This window comes from Eurosta solidaginis, chromosome 1 (genome assembly GCF_040869045.1).
Source record: "Eurosta solidaginis isolate ZX-2024a chromosome 1, ASM4086904v1, whole genome shotgun sequence".
Taxonomy (NCBI): Eukaryota; Metazoa; Arthropoda; class Insecta; order Diptera; family Tephritidae; genus Eurosta; species Eurosta solidaginis.
Genome location: NC_090319.1, coordinates 23096867 through 23124419, shown reverse-complemented (window position 1 = coordinate 23124419; position 27553 = coordinate 23096867). Strand labels below are relative to the sequence as shown.

Genomic DNA, 27553 nt, shown 5'->3' with positions numbered 1-27553 from the left:
ATAAATAACTCCAATATTTAATAATGCAAAATGGCCTTTATTAAAGTACTTCACAATAAATAACTCTACTATTGCCCGACAGATTGTGTGCTTAAATAAAACTGACTGATAGCTTTAATGAAACTAATCTCTCGCGCCTCTACTGTCGCCTTTTTATACTATCTGATTTCCTCGTTGTATACTTCTAGGCTTTTCCATTCCAGAATTTACTAGTTAGTTATCAGCTACAAAATCATCAGCCACAACTATGTTTATTGCTTCTCATATGCGCGCGAGTAATACTTGCACAAATTATTGCCCTCTCTTGTGAGCACCTCAGATAAGGTATATGCATGTGTTTGTGCGTTGCTTCTTCCTGCGTGTACTTACATATGTGTAGACATAATTATTGATTCGTTTATGTAGATACATAATGATAGATTTATGGATGTGCATGCAAGTCACTGCTTAGCATCGCTTAGAGATGACAGTACCCCTTAGTGTTGCTAATATTCGTTACAATACTTTAAGGGATATCCAATCTATTCTCTACACCATTCATGATCCCGAGTCATTTTAAGGATACATAATAGAGTTATAGAGCGTGTTTTGTTCCGCCTGTAGAACTTTAATTATAAAAGGTCTTCTTGATCCAAAGTAGCAATTGATGACAAGAGTGATACTTCATTTGAGTTCTAGTCTGACATTGTCTTCGCTGTTAACTACCGTTTACAGATATCCAAAGCTCTTCATAGTCATCTTGTCATTTTTCACCACAAGATGCATTTTTTGGCTCTTTGTCCAATATAGGTGCCAGATTCTGGAAGGACGAATTTTGAAATGTACATTTAAAAGGACAGAACTTGCGAAATTTTATCCATTTATTATCTTTTTCAGCATCAGGTCAAATAAATCGCATGCTAGGAAGTTGGGCGTCGAAACCTTGATCTTTCTAGAATGGCACGAAAAGGTCCTTGCTTCTGAAAGTCTTTCGGGGAAAATTAACACTTTTTGCAGGAAAATTAAGTACTGGTATTGCGGCTGTACTATTGATTTATTTATTAAACAGTCTATGAGACACCACCTAGATCCATGACGAACTTAGGGTCGCCAGAGCCTCGGCAGGTAAAGAAACAGGATCTATTACGAGTAGGTGAGGTTGAAAATTGTGTTCGAAAAGCTATATATTGCGCTGGCAACCCCTTGAATCAATTTGGTATTTTAGTCGCCTTCTGCAGCGCGTATATTCTATTCTCCTAACCCGCTGGGGTGTTCTATTCTTAGGGCTGCTAAGTAATTCGTCACTATTATATAACCGAAACACCTAATAATAAAATTCGAAATTATTAGAAATATTTTCACAAGCAAATTAAACACAAACATAAATTTAGTTTTGCCAATTCAGTTAGAACAACTCAATATTAACTTTGGCAAAGTAAATTATTTGTTCTGAATTCTTTACTCTTTTCCATTTCAATTGCCCTAACAACTGTACAGTGTGTATTGCAATTTTGTTCGTTGTTTATTTTATAGCTATAAATATTATCCACATTTACATTTTAATTCACCGTTATATTTAGAGTAATTTGTTTACTGCTGCTGCACCACTTAACCCACATAACTGTAGATATATAAAATCAATACAAAATTGTATGCAGTCATCATTGCACGTGGCCATTTGCAGTATGCTTTTCTACCGTTATTGCCATGGTAGCCGTAAACTTAAGCTAATTGTTTGAATTCATCATCCCTTGTTGGTGTTTCGCTGTTCGTTATTGTCAATGACTTCTACGTCGCAATGCAGTCAGCTGTTTGCCACTTCATTGGCATTTAACTCATTTGTTTCTCGGGCAGTGTGCCAGTTGTGGGCAGAAAATGGGAGAGGGCCGATTTTGTAACGGTCTCAAATTTGCTTTAAATCATACATGCATATGTAATATGTTTTGTTTGTAATATAGTTTAAATAGGGGCGACAATACAAATGCCTTCCTAGTAGGACAGTAGGTCTACATGTTTAAACAACTAAAAGAATCTTTTGAAGAAAAGTTGATTTAAAAGTTAGTTCGGGTATTATGAATAACTCTGTGGTTTTTTAAGATTCTTTTTCAGAGAGTGCAGTCATTATTTCAACCATACTAAGCAGATAAGTAGGTTAGAAAAACGTTACTTTCCTAATCTGTTATATGGTTGCCAATGAAACTTCTACGAATAGACAAAGCCCGTGAAACCCCAAAATAACCTATACCTAACTTAGCATAGAAAGCTCATTCAGGGAGTTCCCAATTCAATGGCCAACATTGATCATATTTGAATGTCCTTATAGTATATGAAAATTCGCTGCTGAATTTTGTTGATAGGTTTAAAGGTTTTGGATTTATGATTAATATAATTTGTACAGTTGATTTTATCGCAAGTGGGCGGTGTCACGCCCATTTGCAAAATTTTTTTAAAATTTGTATCCAGAGTCTCAATATCAGTCCATGCATAAAATTTCAACTTTCAAGGTGTATTATTTATTAAATAATCAAGTTTTTGTGTTATATACATAAAAAATGAGCGTGGTTATCATCCTCATCCTTCACTCATTTCCAATACCAATCTATTGTGCCATCATCAGTGTCGGTTTTCGTTCTATCGAAACCAAATTTGACAAGGGATGACGGAAAGTCATTCCAATATAGATCATTTATCCACCCTGTCGGAAAATCAACAAAATAAAATAAAAGTTAACATACACGGTGTGCAAAGCACGCTGAGTATAAAAAGGCTCATATCGGACGACCATCACAAGAAGGGATTAGCATTCAAATCGAACTCCTAAATGAGCGCATACAGAGCCAATTCGAGACTCCTTTTTTATTCCTTTATGACTCCGAATGGTTGCTTTGAATTAGAGCTTACGATTTCTTCTCGAACACAAGCGAGATTTTCGACACCCGAGAAATCGAGAACTCGACTTCTCGCGAGATTCTCGTGTCTCGAAATTCTCGTAAATCTCGCGAGCTTCTCGACATTCTTACTTAATCGCCGTATGGACAGCATTTATACACTTGTTTTTTATTTGTGACTTTTTTGTTGATTATATTGCTTCAATGACATTTAACTCAAAACATATTTAATATACATATGATTTTGTTCGCAATATTTTATTTTTCAACGATACATCAAGAACACGGCTTCTCGTGAGATTCTCGAATTTCGAAATACTCGTAAGGCTCGCGATACTCTCGAATCTCGAATTTCTCGTAGGGCTCGCGAGATTCTCGAATCTCGAATTACTCGCGATCTTCTCGACTTTCAATTCAGTCGCTGAGTTGGCAATATACTACACATTTCGGGGTTTTTTACTTGTGGTTTTGCAGACATTTTGGCTTGTGCTCCAGAAGGAATCGTAAGCTCTATATGTCTAAGCTTTGGTGATTCGACGGGCGAATAGTTTTGTTTGTTATTATATTATTTGTCATTTTTGTGGACTGTATGTTATGTTATTATTTTTAGAGATGGAGGTCGCTATGCACCTGTTACACCTTGTATTTATTCATTGGGGCGAGCACTGGGTGCTCCAAGGTATTGGCTGCGGGTTGAGCCACCTTGTTTTGCTTTGGAAAACCCTGCTTTGGGATAAAAAATTTAAACTATGTCTTTAGAATATTTCATTAACCAGTTGAGAATTACAAGCACACTCAATGGCTAATGAAACAAATGAACGAAAACTGTTCATAGTTTAAGTCACCTTAACACTATATAATATAGCAATGAATAGATTAAGTTGAATGTCGAGAAGCTCGCGAGCCGTACGAGTAATTCGAGACTCGAGAATTTCGCTAGAAGGCGAGACTCGCGAGAAATCTCTTCTCGAACATGTTCGAGAAATCGTAAGCTCTACTTTGAATGGACCAATGAAACGTATTTATGTAAATGTTTAACATATTCAATTCATAGGTGAGTAATAATTTGTCAGGTGGTGCTTGTGGCAAGTCAACCTTGCTCGTTAAGCCAATTTTCACTGTTACTATTAATTTTTATTGTTTACTAAATATGTTGACTCGTGCTTTGTTGGTTTTGCGGCAATATTGGCAAACGACAGTGCATAAAAAAGTGCAAATCTAAAAATCTAACCAGTTGGAATTTAAAGCTAAATTGTTAAATACCAACAACTACTGTCCTCAAGAGACCATAAATTGCAGGCAATGTTGATCAAATGACTTCTGACTTGACGATGCCAGCAAATATTACGGCCATGCATTTTTCATTTGCCTATGTTCGTGCTTCATTCCAAGTGTTGTTGGTTATGCAGCAGCTGTTCTTAATCTCTCACTCAATTTTTCCTCTCACGATCTGATTGTGATTTTAATCTGTCCATCAGTGGAATTACTTTATAAAGTATGTACTTTATTTATTTAAAATTTTTGTTAAATCTAGTAAAAAGCTTCACAAGCTTAAGTTCATGTTGGACATGAATTTATTTATTGTGTGCAACTGTAGATACCGAGACCTGTTAAATGTTTGTCATTGGCTATCTGTTATCTATAGTTGTAATATTGCTGTCCAAAGCTTTAATGTATATGGGGTATTCCATCCCATTTCGACCAATTTTGAACCCGACCCCTTTAGAATTGGCTGAAAGTTGTTCTTCTTTTTCTAGCTTACGAAAGACGTTTTTCAGAATTTTTTCAAATTTTTTCATCCCACTCAAAAAAAGTTATGAATTTTTAGAAAAACACCGTTTTTATTTTAAAAATGCTATAACTTTTTCAAAAATTTACCGTTTGGGATCTTTTCTTTTTTATAAAAATTTGTTTTTAAATGCACTTTTCGGAAAAAATACAAAAAAATTTTTAAAGTTTTTTTTTAATATTTCAGTTTTTCGAAATTTTTCGAATTTCGCCATTTTTTTTTCTCATAAAAAACTTCAATCAATTCTGCAATCATCCCACTAATCCCGCAGTGGGCCGATTTTTTTTTATATTTTTTTTATTTAATTGAAAAAAAAATTTTCAAAAATAAAATTTTTTTTTATCAATTTTATTTATATAACAAAAAAATATAAGAAAATTATTTTTAAGTATTCTTTTCTTTATATATTATGGTAAGCTACGATTAAAATAACCTGGATCAATGACTGACATAGTAAACATCGAAAAGAATACTTAAAAGTCATTTTCTTACATTTTTTGTTATATAAATAAAATTTATAAAAAAAAATTTAATTTTTGAAAATTTTTTTTCAATTAAATAAAAAAAATATAAAAAAATCTCGAAAAACTGAAAAATAAAAAAAAAAAAACTTAAAATTTTTTTGTATTTTTTTCGAAAAGTACATTTAAAAACAAATTAAAAAAAAAATCTAAATGGTCAATTTTTGAAAAATTCATAGCATTTTGAAAACAAAAACGGTGTTTTTTTAAAAATTCATAACTTTTTTTGAGTTGGATGAAAAAATTTGAAAAAATTCTGAAAAACGTCTTTGTTAAGCTAGAAAAAGAAGAAAAACTTTCAGCCAATTCTAAAGGGGTCGGGTTCAAAATTGGTCGAAATGGGATGGAATACCCCATATATTTGTGTTATTTTTGTTGTCTTGTCTCCGTTCCCATTCCTCATCGTGATTTGTATGAATTCAATTTTGGTTACAAGCTGTCATGTGGGCATTGCAAATGCATTAATCATGAACCGCACAACATTTTGCAAGGATTATAACTCACATATTTACACATACATACAACACATTTACTTATTGGCCGCTCAAGTTATGTAAAATGTGTATTTATCCAAATGCGTATGTGTGCTGTGTGTGTTGACAGGTTCGCTGTCCATGCTCGCTTATGTCCTCGCAGACAACCACAATGGCGGACCATTAAGCGTCGATGTTTATTCTGTAACTTAAAATGCATTAGCAAAAGGGAAAAAACAAAAATGCAAAAGTATTTACAACAGTCAGTAACAAAAAAAAAAAAAAAAAACTGGCAAGTCGCCAAAGCAAAACAAGTTCTTTATTGCGGTTTACGTAACACATTCTCCTTCTGAGTTCTATACCATGTTCAGAGTTAGCACAGAAACTGGTTACTGCTTCCAAATTATTACAGCGTTTTCCTTAATACGCTTAAAAAAGCGTAATCAATACAAATATTTTCTCCTTCCTAAAAAACGGTTTAAAACCCTTCGAAAAATGAATAGCTGGAAAAAAAAAGTTTTTAGAAATAACTTATGACTTTCAAAAAACCATTTTCGAATAGGCTTCGGTTCCAAAAAACCAGTTTTGAAAGAAATAACTGTTATCTCTATCTAATCTATCAAATCCCGTAACGTTATAAAATTCCGAAAAGAAATGGTTTCAAAAGAGTAAACTGCACCGGAGATGTGTGAAACATGTAAGTATTACTGCTTTTCAAAAACTGGTTGAAAAAAGTAACCGGCATTGTGTGTCTAATTCGTAAATATTACAGGTTGTCAAATAACTTTTTTCATTAAAGTTACAGGTTTCAAATAAGTGTTTTTAAAAGCAAATCAACACGTTTTCGAAACAGCAACTGCTTCCAGATCACACCGTTTTTAATAAACAAACAAAACAAAACACCCGTTTTCAATAAAGTAACCGGTCATAAAACACCCAATTTCAAATAAGTAACCGGTTCTAAAATACTCGTTTTCAAAAAAGTAACTGGTTTTAAAAACCCGTTAAAAAAAACTAGCCCTTTTAAAATAGCAATTTCCAAAAAATTTACAAATTCCACTCTAAAGTCAGGTGTAGGTTCTAGAAAAGTATTATATCTATAATTATGTAAGGTATACAAAAAATTTGATCATCGGAAGACTGGAGAATTGTTTTCGGCATACGGTTTTACAACAGCGTCGGTTGTTTTTTCATACTCGTCAATATTTTTGGACTGATGTTTCTCGGCATCGTTTCTGTTTAACAGTTTTAGAACAATTTTAGTATTAGCTTTATGAACCGAGTACTGTTCTGAAACCTGGTTTTACCCAAGGAAGTTAGTTTTAAATCTTACTCCTGTGGCAATGGTGACTCTGTCCATATTTATAAATATTTGGGTCTTTTTTAGCGCCTTTATATTTTTATAAACCGACTTGTTCTTTCGAAGCGCTTTGTTTTGGTGGAGCCGATTACTAGTTAGTACTGTTGACTTTGAAGCAGGTAATTTGTATGGGTTACTAAACCGGTTCCAAAATCAATACTCTCGGGACCATTCCCTTATTGCAACCGAAGACAATTTTGAAAAGGTGCCGAATCAATTAATATAAAACAAGTAAGGATAGTTAAGTTCGGGTGTAACCGAACATTACATACTCAGTTGAGAGCTACGGTGACAACATAAGGGAAAATAACCATGTAGGAAAATGAACTGAGGGAAACCCTGGAATGTGCAAAGGCATTAAAGAGTATTTTATGACGGAGTGGGCCATAGTTCTATAGGTGGACGCCATTTAGGGATATAGCCATAAAGGTGGATCAGGGTTGACTCTAGAATTTGTTTGTACAATATGGGTATCATATGAATGGTGTTAATGAGTATTTTAAAAGGGAGTGGGCCTTAGTTCTATAGGTGGATGCCGTTTCGAAATATCGCCATAAAAGTGGACCAGAGGTGACTCTAGAATGTGTTTGTATGATATGGGTATCAAATTAAAGGTATTAGTGAGGGTTTTAAAAGGGAGTGGTGGTTGTTGTATAGGTGGTCGCCTTTTCGAGATATCGCCATAAAGGTGGACCAGGGGTGACTCTAGAATGCGTTTGTACGATATGGGTATCAAATGAAAGGTGTTAATGAGTATTTTAAAAGGGAGTAATCCTTAGTTCCATAGGTGAACGCCGTTTCGAGATATCGCCATAAAGGTGGACCAGGGGTGACCCTAGAATTTGTTTGTACAATATGGGTATCAAAGGAAAGGTGTTAATGAGTATTTTAAAAGGGAGTAATCCTTAGTTCCATAGGTGGACGCCGTTTCGAGATATCGCCATAAAGGTGGACCAGGGGTGACCCTAGAATATGTTTGTACAATATGGGCATCAAACGAAGGGTGTTAATGAGTATTTTAAAAGGGAGTGGGCCTTAGTTCTATAGGTGGACGCCGTTTCGAAATATCGCCACAAAGGTGGACCAGGGGTGACTCTAGAATTCGTTTGTGCAATATGGGTATCAAACGAAAGGTGTTAATGAGTATTCTAAAAGGGAGTGGGCCTTAGTTCTATAGGTGGACGCCTTTTCGAGGTATCGCAATAAAGGTGGACCAGGGGTGACTCTAGACTTTGTTTGTGCGATATGGGTATCAAATGAAAGGTGTTAATGCGTATTTTTAAAAGGGAGTGGGCCTTCGTTCTATAGGTGTTCGCGTTTTCGAGATAATACCATAAAGGTGGACCAGGGGTGACTTTAGAATATGTTTGTACGATATGGGTATCAATTGAAAGGTGTTAATGAGTATTTTAAAAGGGCGTGGGGCTTAGTTCTATAAGTGGACGCCTTTTCGAGATATCGTCATAAAGGTGGACCAGGGGTGACTCTAGAATGAGTTTGTACGATATGGGTATCAAATTAAAGGTATTAATGAGGCTTTTAAAAGAGAGTGGTGGTAGTTGTATATGTCAAGGCGTTTTCCAGATATCGACCAAAATGATGACCAGGGTGACCCAGAACATTATCTGTTGGATACCGCTAATTTATTTATATATGTAATACCTGCCAAGATTTTAAGGGTTTTTTATTTCGCCCTGCAGAACTTTTTCATTTTCTTCTACATAATATGGTAGGTGTCACAACCATTTTATAAAGTTTTTTCTAAAGTTATATTTCACGTCAATAAAACAATCCATTTACCTTACCATGTTTCATCCCTTTTTTCGTATTTGGTATAGAATTATGGCATTTTTTTCATTTTTCGTAATTTTCGATATCGAAAAAGTGGGCGTGGTCATAGTCGGATTTCGTTCATTTTTCATACCAAGATAAAGTGAGTTCAAGTAAGCACGTGAACTAAGTTCATTAAAGATATGTCGATTTTTGCTCAAGTTATCGTGTTAACGGCCATGCGGAAGGACAGACGGACGACTGTGTATAAAAACTGGGCGTGGTATCAACCGATTCCACCCATTTTCACAGAAAACAGTTAACGTCATAAAATCTATGCCCCTACCAAATTTCAAAAGGATTAGTTAATTTTTGTTCGACTTATGGCGTTAAAAGTATCCTAGACAAATTAAATGAAAAAGGGCGGAGCCACGCCCATTTTGAAATTTTCTTTTATTTTTGTATTTTGTTGCACCACATCATTACTGGAGTTGAATGTTGACATAATTTACTTATATACTGTGAAGATATCAAATTTTTTGTTAAAATTTTACTTAAAAAAAAATTTTTGTTTAAAAGTGGGCGTGGTCCTTCTCCGATTTTGCTAATTTTTATTAAGCGTACATATAGTAATAGGAGTAACGTTCCTGCCAAATTTCATCAAATTACAGCTTGCAAAATTTTAAATTACCTTCTTTTAAAAGTGGGCGGTGCCACGCCCATTGTCCAAATTTTTACTAATTTTCTATTCTGCGTCATAAGCTCAACTCATCTACAAAGTTTCGTCGCTTTATCTGTCTTTTGTAATGAGTTATCGCACTTTTTCGGTTTTTCGAAATTTTCGATATCGAAAAAGTGGGTGTGGTTATAGTCCGATATCGTTCATTTTAAATAGCGATCTGAGATGAGTGCTCAGGAACCTACATACCAAATTTCATCAAGATACCTCAAAATTTACTCAAGTTATCGTGTTAACGGACGGACGGACGGACGGACGGACATGGCTCAATCAAATTTTTTTTCGATCCTGATTATTTTGATATATGGAAGTCTATATCTATCTCGATTCCTTTATATATGTACAACCAACCGTTATCCAATCAAACTTAATATACTCTGTGAGCTCTGCTCAACTGAGTATAAAAATTAATTTCGAAACTAAACAGAAAATATCCCGATATAATATCGAAACATGTACTGCAACTATTTCAAAAAACACCCGCAACAAGTTTGTGACCACCCCAAGTAATTCTTAACTGACCTGAAATTGAACCAAAATCATTCTGAACTGGTTAACTAATGGTCGTAAAGCACCGGGACATTCATATGGCTGAGTAGATAAAGGCATCTGTCTTTACACTGGTAAATACTCAATACTCAGCTCCCGAGAAGCTAGCAGATGAAGAAGTGAAATTCAGAAGCATGTTTTAATAACCATCGCCGTTTGTAAACTTTGTAATTTTTCTCTAATATCAAGGTCCTAAATTTATTGCAAAAGAATTTGAGGCCTATAAACTGTACTCATATTTGAGGATCAAAGATCATTTCAAAAAAACTCCACACAGAAAAGTGTCCAAGTGAGCTGACCTTTAACTGGCCACCCAACCTAACCTTACCTAACTGCAAGTGGAGTTCAACAAGATGTTACCATTTTCAAAAATCATGCAGTGTCAACAGGTTGGTGGAAATAAACTCCAATTTCGTCGTTTTGTAGGATATACACGTATTTAGTTTTAGAGCAAGGGTCTGCATTCTGCACTTAAAATTTTTTTATAACCGATGTTTTATATTTTCTCTGTAGAAAATTAAGTAACTAATGATGCAATTTTCTGGTCAGTTAAATTCCTTAGTTGAAGTAGTAAAGTACTTCCATGGAAATAGAAACTATGTATATGATTCGAAGTCTTTTTTCAAAGTACCATTCTATTATCTAGAGAGCTTACCCTGCTGAGAAAGTGGGGGACAGTCACGGAACTCCCACCAGGTTCGCATTATAGGTTTAAAGAATACCTTCGAACTGGCGCTAATCTGATGCAGAGCGGCAGAATTTGTAGTCATACTTGTACAGATTTTGTCTGAGCTATACAATTTGTAACCTTTGTAATTTTTCTCTAATATCAATAACAAAAATAATTGCATAAAGCAATATGAGCATATCTCGCTAATTAAATACAGATGATATAAAATTTAAGTTAATTATTAAGGCTGCGCCTATCTCAGAACCATCTAGGCCTGAACTTAAGAATGCGTTCAAAAAGACTGCAATGTTAAAAATGTCAGTTGAAAATACGGTGCTAAGACAGAATTAGAACTAGTACCATCTCTCAATGAAATAGTTATGCGTTGGATCCCCACTGGTGCGCTTCACTGCTCGGTATATATTAAATTTTCAATACCGTAACGAGTATTTTCTTAAATACATAACTTTTCCCGAACTTTTAAACTTATGAAAAAAGTAATCGATGAAAGCTTAATTTTCCCTCATTAGAACTTAAATTATTTTGCAATGACAAAACTAATTTTTAATTTGTACCATTCCATTTATTTTCAGCAGCTCCATTCGGAGTATAGGAGCACTTATCGCTGGCATGAGTTCACTGGCAATTCACGGCCCGAAGTGGTGCGTCGTGCACCCGCGCCCAATCCAAGTCAATTTGTCGGTAAGTTAAACGCTTCATCATAATACATCGAAAAATGTGCGTACGCTAATGGCAAAAAAATGTTATAATCATATACTTATATGTAAAAACTCAACTGAATCAATGCTTTCATGCTTAATCACAATACTATTCAATTACTATCTTAAGCTTCATTAACAGGTCCAACGAATGAGCCTCCATTACCCAGACGAAAGAAATGTCCCGAATTGGCATATAAGTCGCACGAATTTATTATCGGTTCTGAGTATACAGACACGAAAAGCGGTCATGCCAGTGCAAATCGTTTAGCAAGGGTAAGTTAAGTTTTTAAAGAATGATTGCATATAAGTAGGAGGGGTGACACAAGGTCAACGGCGATAACGTCAGTTGACTTTATGACCACTTAAAATGGCCACAAAGTCAACTGAAGTCATGACTATGTGAAATGGTCAGAACGTCAAATTTCAAGTGGTTACAATAACAACGACATTGGCATTATGACCATCCTGCTTTTACAAAATAGTCATAAAGTAAAATTTTTTGTTTTCTGAAGCGGCCATAACGTAAAATATTTTGTTTCACACCCCAACGTATTAAAATGTTAACAAATGCTAAAATACAACTACGTTTTATTTTTCTCACAATGGTTTTTTTCGGTAGTATTAAAAGAGACATCCATTTTCACGCTAATAAAAAGCCAGATAAGAAACTAGCCCATGAAGTCCTCTCAGAGATATAAACTGTTTATTCCGATGACGCTACTTTTCTGATCTTAAACTGCTGTATATGGTTATGGCATTTTCTCCGAAACAGTCATAAGTTCGGCAAAGCTGGGAATTTTGGTATGATAGTTTATCATAATTCATAAAAAATACAGAGTTGCGACAACACAATTTCACAAAAAAAAAAAAAACAAAAAAAAAAAAATAGAAATCGGAGGCACTATTGAGGAGCTGTGCATCCGAGTTAAAAAAAAAAAAAAAAACACGCCATATGCATCTGCTACAAATTGATTGAGCCTAAATACCATGAAACAATTCGAATTCAAGTAGCTGTCAGAATGAAAAGTTGTTTAATAACTTTCAGAGCTTACCACAAAGTCCTTCATTTTTCATATACGATTGAGATTCGTATTCATTTTTCTTTGTTACACATTCCACGAGCATTGCTGAAAACCAAACACAATAGGCATTCACATTTTTCCAATGCTTTTATTTGCGTGGTAAATTTTATTGTCTGGGCTGCGGAAGCTTTCAAAAGTGTCCTTGTTTTGTGGAGAACGATGTGTCGCGACAAGGCTGAATTAGATAGGATTTACATTGAAATATTAATTTTTAAATAACTAATTTGTAGTGAGCCAAAACAGAAATCTTAGCTATTTTTTGTTAGTTGCTAGGTGCCTCTGGACTATACTCAACAAATTATGAGCTTTTAATATTAGGTTAGGTTAAGTAGTAGCTGAGCAGTTAAATGAATCTCATTCAGACTTCATAAACTTACTTAAAAAACAGAATTTAGTAAAGTCTTTGTATTCTGTTCTATTAATATTCTAGTCTGAAGAGCGCGGCGGTACACCATCCAGACGCAGCAAATCTGAGGGACCACCAGTTGTGCCCAATGGACGTGCATATGCCATACCTGAGGAAGTTGATGGACGAGCTAAAAAACAGGTATATTTTAAGGAGCATGAGAACTATTCATTTTCGAGTTTATATTATGAATGTACATAAATTCTTGCATTGCGATTACATATACATATATGTAGGTATTGACTAATGAAAAACCTTATTTATGTATGTTTGTTTAATGGTGTGTTCAGTTTATACTTATATTTAAGAATTCATGAGCTTAATACCGGCTTATAATAATTGAATTTCAATTATTATGTTTTCTAAGAGAAACTGAAAAGAATGAAACATTTACTGGCATATTGCGATGGACCCATTGCAATAAAACAAATACCAGCAGTATAGCCTAGAGGTTAAATGCAACTGCAGTTTCACCATGTGATTCACGGTTCGAATCCCGGTTAAACCTTTGATAGCATTACAAAATTGCCTGATAGTGATTACGTTGGCGGTTTTCGAAATGGGTCCATCGCAATATGCCAGTAAATGTTTCATTCTTTTCAGTTTCTCTTAGAAAACATAATAATTGAAATTCAATTATTATAAGCGGGTGTTAAGCTCATGAATTCTTAAATATAAGTAAAAGCATTATTGTTCTCGTTAATATATATTATGTATACTTTATGTGTGTGATATAGTGCTCATGCTCATTTAAGCATTATGCACGTAGCATTCGGAGAGGATTCGAAAAAGTATTAATACTGACCGCACTTTTCAAATGTGCATTTCTCAAAGTTCGTATTTTACGTTTTTTTTTTACTAACTTTCGAACTAAGTATGTATGTGGAGGTCTACACCAAGATGAAACATTTACATCATAACAAACAAATAAATAAATGTAAGGCGCGTTAACCTCCGAAAAGAGATTATAGGCCGAGCTTCTCACATTGGTCCATTTAGCTTAAAATATATGAGTTGGAAAACGAATTAGTTATCATCATTTACCGCACACCTATTCTGATACTTCATTGAAGTGCGGCAGCATGAAACTAAAAAAATTAGTAACCGTTTGTAGAGCATCCACCTAGTAAAAAAACTTCCACACTAATCATCGTTAGGGTTCATAATATCCGGGCCCAAGCGCATCGGCACTCAAACTGCCCTTTTTCAAACATCTGGACTCTAACGTTCTTAGCTGGACTTGGTGTAGTAACTCTATCCTATTTAGATTCATGATATTATATTGTTTGTCCGAAGCTGGCAACTATACACGAATGTTTTTTTGAACACAAATTCAATCTATTTAAGATTAACAATATACTAAATATATGTCCTTGTCTTGTTTATGGGTACAAAATAGTAAAGTTTTTGGGGTTTTTTCATTGCATATGGGTATAAATTTGTGTATATTTTTTCGTATGCAATTATGCAAATAACATAAGTCAACGTAGTTTTTGTGGAAATTTCAAAAGTTATATGCCACAGACTTTCTCAATACTTTCTCATTACTCTTTTACTCAATCGCTATTTGCAAAGTATTGAATTTGAATACAAAAGTTGCAAATAATAAAATGAAATGGAAATTACAAGGAAAATTGGAAATGTAAAATTTCCTAGAAACGATGTTAGGTTGCATACTTTGATGATACTTATAAACCAAATAAATGAGTTTTTCCAGTCTAAAATTTTGGTTCCGATTGGGGGCGGTTAAGTAGTGTCGCACAGGGATAAAAGTTTAAGTAGCTGTTCGGGCACTCGAAAAAATAAAATTGAACTTTTGATTTTTAATATAAATTTTTTAAAACATACAAATTCGATAATATTATAGTTAACGGTATCACATATAAATTTTCGTCGTGATTGGAGACAGCTTAGTGGTGTTGCAAAGGGAGCTCATACTACCCAATGAATATATTAAAGTTTGCAATTTAACCACTGGGCTACAACGTGTGAAATATTGAGACTAAAAAAAAACGTTTCTTCGAAGATATAGCGCTTTTGTAAGAATCCCTAACAGCTTTCGTGAAGAGCCGTCCCTCGAAGCGAAACCACATTTAGATACGAAAGCGATACAGCATTTAGCAACTATTTCGATAGGAATACAATTTACTAAAGCGAACCTCAGCGGGTAAAGGGGTTTAGAATATACCCGCGACGTAAGAGGCGACTAAAATACCAAATTGATTCAAGGGGTTTTGTAGCGCAACCCTTTCATGGGGTTGCCAGCGCAATTTATAGCTTCTTCAACCCAATTGTCAACCTCACCTACCCGTGGTGAATTCTGCTTCTTTAGCAGCCGAGGCTCTGGCGACCAAAATTTCCTCATTTATCTAAGGTGTGGGAGGGCGGTATGACCTAGACAGTTTCATGTGGTCATATTAAATCGTTCCAGAAATGGCTCGGCTAGTATCTTAATGGTGCTTGTTACCGGAACTTAACGGATCTGCATCCGGCAAAGGACCATCAACATCGAAAACACTACCCAAAATCTTGGGGGAGCGTCCTTATCGCTACAACAACAACATGAATATTGTTGAGGAAGGTGATATTTTTGCATCACGAAAGTAACTTATTCGATAGGATATTTGGAGGGAGTTTTAATTGCCTATGAGGACTCATACTGATGTGAGAAAATTGAGTAAATTTTGATGTATCTTGACGAAATTTGGTATGTAGGTTCCTGATCACACACAACTATTCAAAATGAACGATATCGGACTATAACCACGCCCATTTTTTCGATATCGAAAATTTCGAAAAACCGAAAAAGTGCGATAATTCATTACCAAAGACAAGCAAAGCGATGAAACTTGGTAGGTGGGTTGAACTTATGAGGCAGAATAGAAAATTAGTAAAATTTTTGACAATAGGTGTGGCACCGCCCACTTTTAAAAGAAGGTAATTTAAAAGTTTTGCAAGCTGTAATTTGGTAGTCGTTGAAGATATCATGATGAAATTTGGAGGGAACGTTACTCCTATTACTGTATGTACGCTTAATAAAAATTAGAAAAATCGGGGAAGGACCACGCCCACTTTAAAAAAAATTTTTTTTTTTAAGTAAAATTTTAACAAAAAATTTAATATCTTTACAGCATATAAGTAAATTATGTTAACATTCAACTCGAGTAATGATATAATAAATAAATAAAATGTAAGGCGCGATAACCTCCGAAGAGATGTAAGGCCGAGCTTCTCTTCCAATTAGCATCGTGCTCCTCTTGATTTTCTCTACAAATTGGCCGAACGGGACCTACATGTTTTATGCCGACTCCGAACGGCATCTGCAAGGCAGATGAGTTTTCAGTGAGAGCTTTTCATGGCAGAAATACACCAGGAGCGCTTGCCAAACACTGCCGAGGGGCGACCCCGCTTAGAAAAATTTTCTTCTAATTTAAAAAGCTTATTTCTAAAATATTGATGTTGCTTTGCCCGGGGTGCGAACCCAACGCATACGGTGTGGTAGGCCGCCATGGTGCAACAAAATACAAAAATAAAAGAAAATTTCAAAATGGGCGTGGCTCCGCCCTTTTTCATTTAATTTGTCTAGGATACTATTAATGCCATAAGTCGAACAAAAATTTACCAATTCTTTTGAAATTTGGTAGGGGCATAGATTTTATGACATTAACTGTTTTCTGTGAAAATGGCCGAAATCGGTTGAAGTCACGCCCAGTTTTTATACACAGTCGACCGTCTGTCCTTCCGCTGGGCCGTTAACACGATAACTTGAGCAAAAATCGATATATCTTTACTAAACTCAGTTCACGTACTTACCTGAACTCACTTTATCTTGGTATAAAAAATGAACGAAATCCGACTATGACCACGCCCACTTTTTCGATATCGAAAATTACGAAAAATGCCATAATTCTATACCAAATACGAAAAAAGGGATGAAACATCGTAATTGGATTGGTTTATTGACGCGAAATATAACTTTAGAAAAAACTTTGTAAAATGGTTGTGACACCTACCATATTAAGTAGAAGAAAATGAAAAAGTTCTGCAGTGCGAAGTAAAAAACCCTTGGAATCTCGGCAGGAATACCGTTCGTGGTATGACATATATAAATAAATTAGCGGTATCCAACAGATGATGTTCTGGGTCACCCTGGTCCACATTTTGGTCGATATCTGGAAAACGCCTTCACATATACAACTACCACCACTCCCTTTTAAGACTCTCATTAATACCTTTAATTTGATACCAATATCGTACATACACATTCTAGAGTCACCCCTGGTCCACCTTCATGGCGATATCTCGAAAAGGCGTCCACCTATAGAACTAAGCCCCACGCCCTTTTAAAATCCTCTTTAACACCTTTAATTTGATACCCATATCGTACAAACAAGTTCTAGGGAAACGGCGTCCACCTATGGAACTAAGGATCACTCCCTTTAAAATACTCATTAACAACTTTCTTTTCATACCCATATTGTACAAACAAATTCTAGGGTCACCCCTGGTCCACCTTTATGGCGACATCTCGAAACGGCGTCCACCTATGGAACTAAGGATTACTCCCTTTTAAAATACTCATTAACACCTTTCATTTGATACCCATATCGTGCAAACAAATTCTAGAGTCAACCCTGATCCACCTTTATGGCTATATCACTAAATGGCGTCCACCTATAGAACTATGGCCCACTTCCTCTTAAAATTCTTTAATACCTTCCATTTGATACACATGTCATACAAACACATTCCAGGGTTTCCCCCGGTTCATTTTCCTACATGGTTATTTTCCCTTATGTTGTCACCATAGCTCTCAACTGAGTATGTAATGTTCGGTTACACCCGAACTTAACCTTCTTTACTTGTTTTTTTAATATTTGCAAAAAAATCTCTGTTAAGACTATTCAGCACAAACCATTTTTATTTAAGTTATGAAACTAAAAACATTTAATTGAAAGAGGTGCGCAGAAATTGAAATCAAGGCAAATGCATAACCTTGAAGTTAATAATCGTCTAAATATCTGCTTGGTGGAAAAAATTCCGTCAGAGTATTTTTATTTTGTGAAATGAATTTATATCGCCTTAATAACAGCAAAGCATATCGAATAAGCTACTTCCTGGGAATAGACCATAAAATTATATAAAAATCGCTGGCAGGGATTTGTTTTTATGAGAATTAAAAATTGGTGGACCTTCCGCAGGTTTACATGTTTATATTAAAAATTAATTAGTCTGCATGTTTTTTAGTTTCGTAAATTATCACTATTCTATACTAGAGTTGGCAGGTACCGCTATATTTGAGGTACCGCTATATTTGAGCAACGAAGTTAGCACCGATTGTGTTTTCGCAGTAGCAGCGTTTGTAAATCCGAAATACTATTGAACAGTGGTAGAAAAGCATTATGATTTAATAGCAGCTCCCAATCTATGTCAAATTCAGTCAGTCACTGTGATTTCTTCGAATAGGTCGCGGCAATTTCCCTTTATATTTCACTCGATCACAGTTACACGAATATTTGCCAACTCTAACTCATACATATTGTAACTAAAGTGCGTCTAATAACTATTACACACATTTCATCTTAGAGAACTTACTGCCGGCAAATTTTGGGATACGCAGTAGAAAATCTGGATATGTACAACTGTTTATCCTCTTTCGTTTCAGTAACAAATTTATGTGAATTACTATCTTCCATTAACGTTAACTTCACACAAAAACAAAACAGTGCTTTTATTGGGTATAGGAACTAGTTTCATAACTATAGCGCATTTAAACAATGTATAAAATTCGAGTTTTTTCATTGATATATTTAATATATAAGATTTTATTTTCATTGAATACATTTACAAATTCTATTATAAATAGAATTATTTAAATTTAATGGCATGAACTGAAGGTTTATATGTGGAGCTATATTGATGGTTTTTGGGATCGACTCTACGTGCTAATTAATAATCCCGATATATTCTTCATGGGATTACGGTCGGGTGAACAAGAAAAAATTTGTTTGTATCGCGACTAGCATGTATGGGTGCTTTGTCCTGCTGTCCACCGTTTTTCAATATTTGCTCGTAAATCACATTAATGTAATGTGAACTCTTCATTTTTGAGCTCACAAACTGTAAATGCTCCCCAAACCATCAACGACCCACCTCCAATATTTATCTTTGAAAAAATTTGGGGCTCCTTCTTCAAATCACTGCAAAATGGTCTATTTTTTCTGGGCCATCTAAGTTAAAATTTTTTTCAAGTGAAAATATAACCTGCAACAAAGGTCGAGATATAAATATGGGTTCAAAAAAGCAAATACTTGAGACAAGTCCATTTTCATATGTTTCTGGGCGAACTCAATGCGAGCATTTTTATGTCGTTCTGTTAATAAAAGAGAAATCTTTAATTTTCGGGGGCACTTATGTATTTGTAGGTTCTTGGAGAACCCTTGATTTGCTTACGCTTGTCCTCACGAGTGTAGCTAATTTTGAAAAGCTTAGCGAGGAGTTGCTGCCGTTTGTTATTATTTTTCCTCATCGCGATCCGAAAGCTGTATTTAATAAAACGATGCTCATAACTTTGCGACTCCGATCAATTTTTTTTTGCAATTTCACTGATTTAGAATTTTTTCTTTCAAAACCAAAATTTTGCCTTTTTCAATTTCAGTTAATTTTGTTCGTCGTGGCATTTTTTACACCGTTCCGTTGGCTTAGACTTATACGTACAATAAAATAATTAAAAAAAAATGTTTTAAGCTAAACGTTGATCCGACAATTAAATAAAAGCGTTGGGCGCGTGAAATGTGAGGCGTAGCATAACCTGATTAAGGTTCAGTTGGTCTTATATATGACTATCAATAGAAATTTTACGCGTCCAACGCTTTTAGTTAATTGTCTGATCAACGCCCTTGATTGATGAGGAGTGTGATTACTAGTACCTAGGACCTGCCTAATTATTTTCTAGCTTTTAGTATTATTATTATTTCATGTAAGTATTGTTTTCAATAAGACCCTTTAACTAAAAATTTTTTTTAATTATTTTATTTTCAAGTTTTTAGTCTTTATGTAATTGCCTATTATTTCTTATTCTATTTAGTTCATTTAGTGACTCATTATTACAAGGACTCTTTCCTGACAATTTGTTACAATATAAGTCCTCAATACATAATCCTTCCAAAGACTTTACTCGACTTTGCGCCACGTATGCTTGTCCCTCCCCCAACTCCAAAATATTTTGATGTCACTTCTACCGGCCTGTATGTGATATTTGTTCCAAATATGGACCAAATCGGACCACAAATACGATTTTTTTGTATATATAAGTACACTATTTTGCTCTTGAACGTAAAAACACGCTCTTGAACTTATATCAAACCTTATAAAAACCAACATGATAAATATTTAGTTAAATTTTTTTAGCATTATTTAAATTTTACAAAAAATACTTGTATTTTGTCTTTCTCTTTCTTTTTTTCTCCCACATGCTTAACTTTGATTCACTACTAAAATTTTATTTTTGATTATCATGAATGCGAATATTGCTACATGTGCTGTTTTATCTACATTGTTGCTGTCATCGTAATTGCATTGTGAAAAATATATTAACAATAAAACTAAAAAAAAACTAAATAAAAATGCCAATTAAAACATAATTAATCGGAATTTTCTCTTTTTTAAACATTTTTTATGCATTCGTTATTCTTGTTCTTGTTTTTTCTCTTTCTTCCCCTCTCTTTCTCTTTCTGTTCCCATAACTCTGCTCTTCTCTTTTACAGGCGGGTGAGTCAAATGGCCTATTGAAAAAGACCATCTCAAAATTGAGCACAGAATATCGTTTTCAATTCGTTTGGCCCAATGTCCGACGAATAAAGGGCATTGAGGCTGGCGATGCGACAGATTTCCCCAGAAAGTCAATATCAATGGGGGCGCTCAGAGCTAACCAACACCAACAGCAGCAAAAAATGCATCTAAGGCAACACCCACAACCAGCGATGCCAACGGTTCATAAAAAACGTACAACAAATCAGAAAGAAGGTGCGACAATATTGTAAAATATATTGTCGCTTTAAAATATTTAATCTAACTAATAAATTTAATTAATTTTACATTTTAATTAAAAGTAAACAGTTTTTTTTGTAATACAATTTCACTAATTTACTAACATGACTTAAACAAATTTAATTAATTGACTGAGTAATGAGCATTTTTTTCACGCTATTAACGTTATTATCACAGAATTATAAGCGGAAAGTATTCAAATTAGGGATGTGCAACTAATCGCTTAATAAATTTCTTATTAATAATTTTACTGATTAATGAGTTTTTTTAACTATATTAATCAGATTCTTATTTAAATTATTGATAATCAGATTTTAAAATTCTTCATTAATCCTTTTCCTTTTCAATCAGATTCTGAAGTTTTTAAAGATTAATCTGTTTCAATCAGGACTGAGTAATTACTCAAATAAATTTTTTTTTTATTAAAATCTGAGTAAGTTTGCTAGTTACTTTCGAGCTTGCTTTATAGTTTATAAGTTTTTTTTTACATCCAAAAATTTGTTTAGACACACACATACGTAATAAACAAATTTTATTTAAATTTTTTGATTAATCGCATTGGGAGTATTCAATTTTATTATTAATCATATTTATCGTATTTTGATCAACCAAAAAGTGATTAATTGGGAAGTTATTCATTTTAATTAATTAGAACTCATTTACTTCTAATAAATTAAATAAAAGCAAATTTAAATTTATTCGCATTTCGATTATATGATTAATCGCACATCCCTAATAAATTTTTTTGAAATTATTTTCTGTGGTGGGTATAAATAAATTTATTTATATATGTTTATTAGTTCTGTGGGTATTTCGTTTAGGATATTCACAGGAAATAAGAAATGAGCAGAGAGCTTAAACTTCGTACGGAAGAGGGTTTGGTATTACCTGGCATGTTCACTACCATCCACATAAAAGCTAAGTTCATCCACATATTTACTGCCTTTATCCATGCGCTGGCGGAAGATAACAAAGACGGGGGTAAGGACTTATGAGAAGAGATTCCCAACAAGAAAGAGATTTTTGCCTCTATAGTTGGAAATCTCAAAATGCATGACGTAACATATCCCAATGCGCAACGATTGTTTGATTACTGCAAGGGCCAAAAAACAAACGATTCACCAAGTTCCTGGGCTACCAAGTAACCTATTACTTTGGATAGACTTACAGAACCAAGCTGTAACCTTCTGCGAAGCCGAAATATAGAAAAATTCAAGGAAATCTTGATGTCACTTGATTCTTCCCTTTGGCATTAGTTATCGCGAGCCTAGAAAAGCTGGTTCGATTTGTTTATAAGCTATCTAGATCGTCCATTAATGATTGTAATAATTATGCTGAAGTGTGGAGAATTTCTTAAATCAAAGTAAGCATCAGCGTATTTGTGTAAAGGCAGTTTTAATACTGTTCACAGATGGTGGTTTGACGGCGTGAGATCCTTTGTCTATTTGGCAATTAGCATTGCCGCTGAAAATAACGCCACCCTAGAAACTTAACTTAGGCTCACTTTTGGATTGTTTGGAATATTTAGGAAATTGATAACTTTAGTTCTCTGACGAAAAACACTATGAACGCTAAGACTTTTGTAATAGCGGTCCTAATATATTGACAGAACCATGGACGATGACGTCAACACATGCAATGAAAGTATGCGGCGCCGGTGGTAGGTATTGAATAAGATTGATCAACTGTAACACCTTTAAGAAGCTGTGGCTGTAGTTTTTCGAATAGCAACTCAGCAAGTTGTCATGTTGTTCGGCCTTAAAAGTGCTTTTGTAGAATCTCATCAGCAGTGACATAATACAGGAGACATTCCATTGGAAACTTATAGTGAATCAGCATTTGGTACCATATTTTTCGGTAGAACAACAAGTATAATTATCACAGCATATTAGAATTCTTTTGGCTTCTCCATGGCTCACACACAAAGCAAACTGCACAAAAATCGGTCAACATTGGTTTACTGATATACTGACATTTGATACTGATATTTTTGGTAACTCACCACAGAATATTGTACGAATACTTTCCGAATACCGAAATAGTGATAACTATGAAAATATAAACAAAACTAAACTAATATTAATTTAGATTTTAAAGTAAGTTATAGTGAATGCTAAAAACCTAAATCTTTCTTGCATTCTTTAGCAAAACAATTTAATTGTTAAAAAAAGTTATATCAATTCAATTTCATAAGTTTTAAGCTCTTAAAGCCATTTTAAATTTCGCGTTAGCTAATTTACTTTCGAAATTTGTTCGAATTACTTTCAAGTTTTTTATGTACACGTCATCGTAAATCTGTTGCTTGAATTATCAAATTCAAATAAAACGTTATAGTTTTATATTTAATAATAAGATACGTTGTAGATTTAAAAGAAAAATTTTTAAACAACTACACAGCGAGAAAATGTTTTTGAAATCAGTGCATTTTCGAAAAGTCGAAACGAAAAATAATATAAAACAGTGTTTGCATTTGCTTCCCAGAGCAGCAGTAGCAACGAAAATATGCTCAGCTACTGCTTTGGCTCTGAACAAGAACAGAGCATAAAGCAGAGCCGTAGCATAAACAAGTAAAAGCATTTCTTATGCTCTGCTACGAGCTACGTCGTGCTTTAGAGCGGAACAAATAGCAGAATAAAAACTCAAAACGTAAGGCCTACAAATCTAACCAAACTTTGTCTACTATTTTCACGAAAACAAAAAGCCCAATTCCAACTACACAACTAAATAACATTGTGTACGAAATAGAATGTAAAAGAGATGATAACCAAACATGCAATAAAATATACATAGGTACAACCAAACGCGCATTAGGCGTTCGTCTAAAAGGACACGACATGGATATAAGGAAAAGCAAAAATAGCACGGCATTATCGCAACATACCACAGCAAACCGGTCATAGAGCTGATCTCCACAACGCGGAAATCTTAGACAAAGAGAAACGCGAAAAGGTTAGATTTACAACAGAGAGTTTAAGGATACTACAAAATAGAAACAGAACAGTAAACAGAAAAGAAGACACAGATGACATTCCTTCTGCTTATCTGTTATGCATATGAAACAACTTACATACAAACAAACATACATGGATCAAAGTCCAACTAAACAACCATATTTGACAAGTGTACCCAAACAAACGGGTATCAACATAATTTCTAAAATAAATTAATTTAAATTAAAACATATTGATGACGACGTTTAGTACAATATGTAAGATAGACATATTAACGAATACAAGAATTATAAGTGCTCGATATATAATTGTGATATTAATTATTAAGATTTATATATATTTAATTCCAAATTATGATTTTTCTTTTACCTGTTATAATGTTGTTGTTGATTGAAATTGGAAAAATAATTGAAATAAATGCAGTTCACCCCTGAAGATGCTGAGATGATTAGCGAAACGTCGGGTTGTACTAGTGGAGTGTTTTGACTTGCACTGCAGCACATATTGGTCAAATAAAGCTTATTTTTATACTCTGTTGAGCAGAGCTCACAGAGTATATTAAGTTTGATTGGATAACGGTTGGTTGTACATATATAAAGGAATCGAGATAGATATAGACTTCCATATATCAAAATAATCAGGATCGAAAAAAAAATTGATTGAGCCATGTCCGTCCGTCCGTCCGTCTGTCCGTTAACACGATAACTTGAGTAAATTTTGAGGTATCTTGATGAAATTTGGTACGTTGGTTCCTGAGCACTCATCTCAGATCGCTATTTAAAATGAACGATATCGGACTATAACCACGCCCATTTTTTCGATATCGAATATTTCGAAAAACAGAAAAATTGAGATAATTCAGTACAAAAGAGAGATAAAGCAACGAAACTTGGTAGATCAGTTGAACTTATGACGCAGAATAGAAAATTAGTAAAATTTTGGGCAATGGGCGTGGCGCCGCCCACTTTTAAAAGAAGGTAATTTAAAATTTTGCAAGCTGTAATTTGGCAGTCGTTGAAGATATCATGATGAAATTTGGCAGAGAAGTTACTCCTATTACTATATGTACGCTCAATAAAAATTAGCAAAATCGGAAAAGGACCACGCCCACTTAAAAAAAAAATTTTTTTTAAAGTAAAATTTTAACAAAAAATTTAATATCTTTACAGTATATAAGTAAATTATGTCACCATTCAACTCCAGTAATGATATAGTGCAACAAAATACCAAAATAAAAGAAAATTTCAAAATGGGCGTGGCTCCGCCCTTTTTCATTTAATTTGTCTAGGATACTTTTAACGCCATAAGTCGAACAAAAATTAACCAATTCTTTTGAAATTTGTTAGGGGCATAGATTTTATGACGTTAACTCTTCTCTGTGAAAATGGGCGAAATCGGTTGATGCCACGCCCAGTTTTTGTACACAGTCGTCCCTCTGTCCTTCCGCATGGCCGTTAACACGATAACTTGAGCAAAAATCGACATATCTTTAATGAACTTAGTTAACGTGCTTACTTGAACTCACTTTATCTTGGTATGAAAAATGAACGAAATCCGACTATGATCACGCCCACTTTTTCGATATCGAAAATTACGAAAAATTAAAAAAATGCCATAATTCTATACCAAATACGAAAAAAGGGATGAAACATGGTAAGGTAATTGGATTGTTTTATTGAAGCGAAATATAACTTTAGAAAAAACTTTATAAAATGGTTGTGACACCTACCATATTAAGTAGAAGAAAATGAAAAAGTTCTGCAAGGCGAAATAAAAAACCCTTAAAATCTTGGCAGGTATTACATATATAAATAAATTAGCGGTATCCAACAGATGATGTTCTGGGTCACCCTGGTCCACATTTTGGTCGATATCTGGAAAACACCTTCACATATACAACTACCAACACTCCCTTTTAAAACTCTCATTAATACCTTTAATTTAATACCCATATCCTACAAACTCATTCTAGAGTCACCCCTGGTCCACCTTTATGGCGATATCTCGAAAAGGCGTCCACCTATAGAACTAAGGCCCACTCCCATTTAAAATACTCATTAACTCCTTTCGTTTGATACCAATATTGCACAAACGAATTCTAGAGTTACCCCTGGCCCACCTTTATGGTGATATCTCGAAACGGCGTCCACCTATGGAACTAAGGATTACTCCCTTTTAAAATATTCATTAACACCTTTCTTTTGATACCCATATTGTACAATCAAATTCTAGAGTCACCCCTGGTCCATCTTTATGGTGATATTTCGAAAATGCGACCACCTAAACAACAACCACCACTCCCTTTTAAAACCCTCATTAATACCTTTAATTTGATACCCATATCGTACAAACACATTCTAGAGTCACCCCTGGTCCACCTTTATGGCGATATTTCGAAACGGCGTCCACCTATAGAACTAAAGCCCACTCCCTTTTAAAATACTCATTAACACCTTTGATTTGATACCCATATCGTACAAACATATTCTAAAGTCACCCCTGGTCCACCTTTATGGCGATATCTCGAAAAGGCGAACACCTATAGAACGAAGGCCCACTACCTTTTAAAAATACTCATTAACACCTTTCATTTGATACCCATATCGTACTAACAAAGTCTAGAGTCACCCTGGTCCACCTTTATTGCGATACCTCGAAAAGACGTCCACCTATAGAACTAAGGCCCACTCCCTTTTAAAATACTCATTAACTCCTTTCGTTTGATACCCATATTGCACAAACGAATTCTAGAGTCACCCCTGGCCCACCTTTATGGCGATATCTCGAAACGGCGTCCACCTATGGAACTAAGCATTACTCCCTTTTAAAATACTCATTAACACCTTTCTTTTGATACCCATATTGTACAAACAAATTCCAGAGTCACCCCTGGTCCACCTTTATGGCGATATTTCGAAAATGCGTCCACCTATAGAACTAAGGCCTACTCCCTTTTAAAATACTCATTAACTCCTTTCGTTTGATACCCATATTGCACAAACGAATTCTAGAGTCACCCCTGGCCCACCTTTATGGCGATATTTCGAAACGGCATCCACCTATAGAACTAAGGCCCACTCCCTTTTAAAATACTCATTAACACCATTCGTTTGATGCCCATATTGTACAAACAAATTCTAGGGTCACCCCTGGTCCACCTTTATGGCGATATCTCGAAACGGCGTCCACCTATGGAACTAAGGATTACTCCCTTTTAAAATACTCATTAACACCTTTCATTTGATACCCATATCGTACAAACGCATTACAGAGTCAACCCTGATCCACCTTTATGGCGATATCCCTAAATGGCGTCCACCTATAGAACTATGGCCCACTCCCTCATAAAATTTAATGCCTTTCATTTGATAGACATGTCATACAAACACATTCCAGGGTTTCCCTCGGTTCATTTTCCTACATGGTTATTTTCCCTTATGTTGTCACCATAGCTCTCAACTGTGTATGTAATGTTCGGTTACACCCGAACTTAACCTTCCTTACCTGTTATTAATTAATTTGGAAAAACGAATTGACCGGCTACAAAAAGTGTAAAGTTATTTAGTTCGCGGGTTTTAATCAAAAAAAAGGTTATTTATAGTAGA

General features: G+C 34.6%; 1 protein-coding gene across 12 annotated transcripts in view; it reads left to right on the top strand.

Moving 5' to 3' along the window:
- LOC137250282 (mucin-5AC) overlaps positions 1-27553 on the top strand; it is a 153021-nt gene that overhangs the window by 72829 nt on the left and 52639 nt on the right. For 5 of the 12 annotated variants that reach the window (XM_067782877.1, XM_067782867.1, XM_067782820.1 and 2 more), the window contains exons 2-5: positions 11332-11440; positions 11588-11733; positions 12973-13089; positions 20715-20973. In XM_067782877.1, the coding sequence (XP_067638978.1) occupies positions 11332-11440; positions 11588-11733; positions 12973-13089; positions 20715-20973 (631 nt within the window). The remainder of the gene's footprint in view (positions 1-11331; positions 11441-11587; positions 11734-12972; positions 13090-20714; positions 20974-27553) is intronic. The other 7 variants (XM_067782896.1, XM_067782887.1, XM_067782859.1 and 4 more) reach the window with 3 other exon arrangements.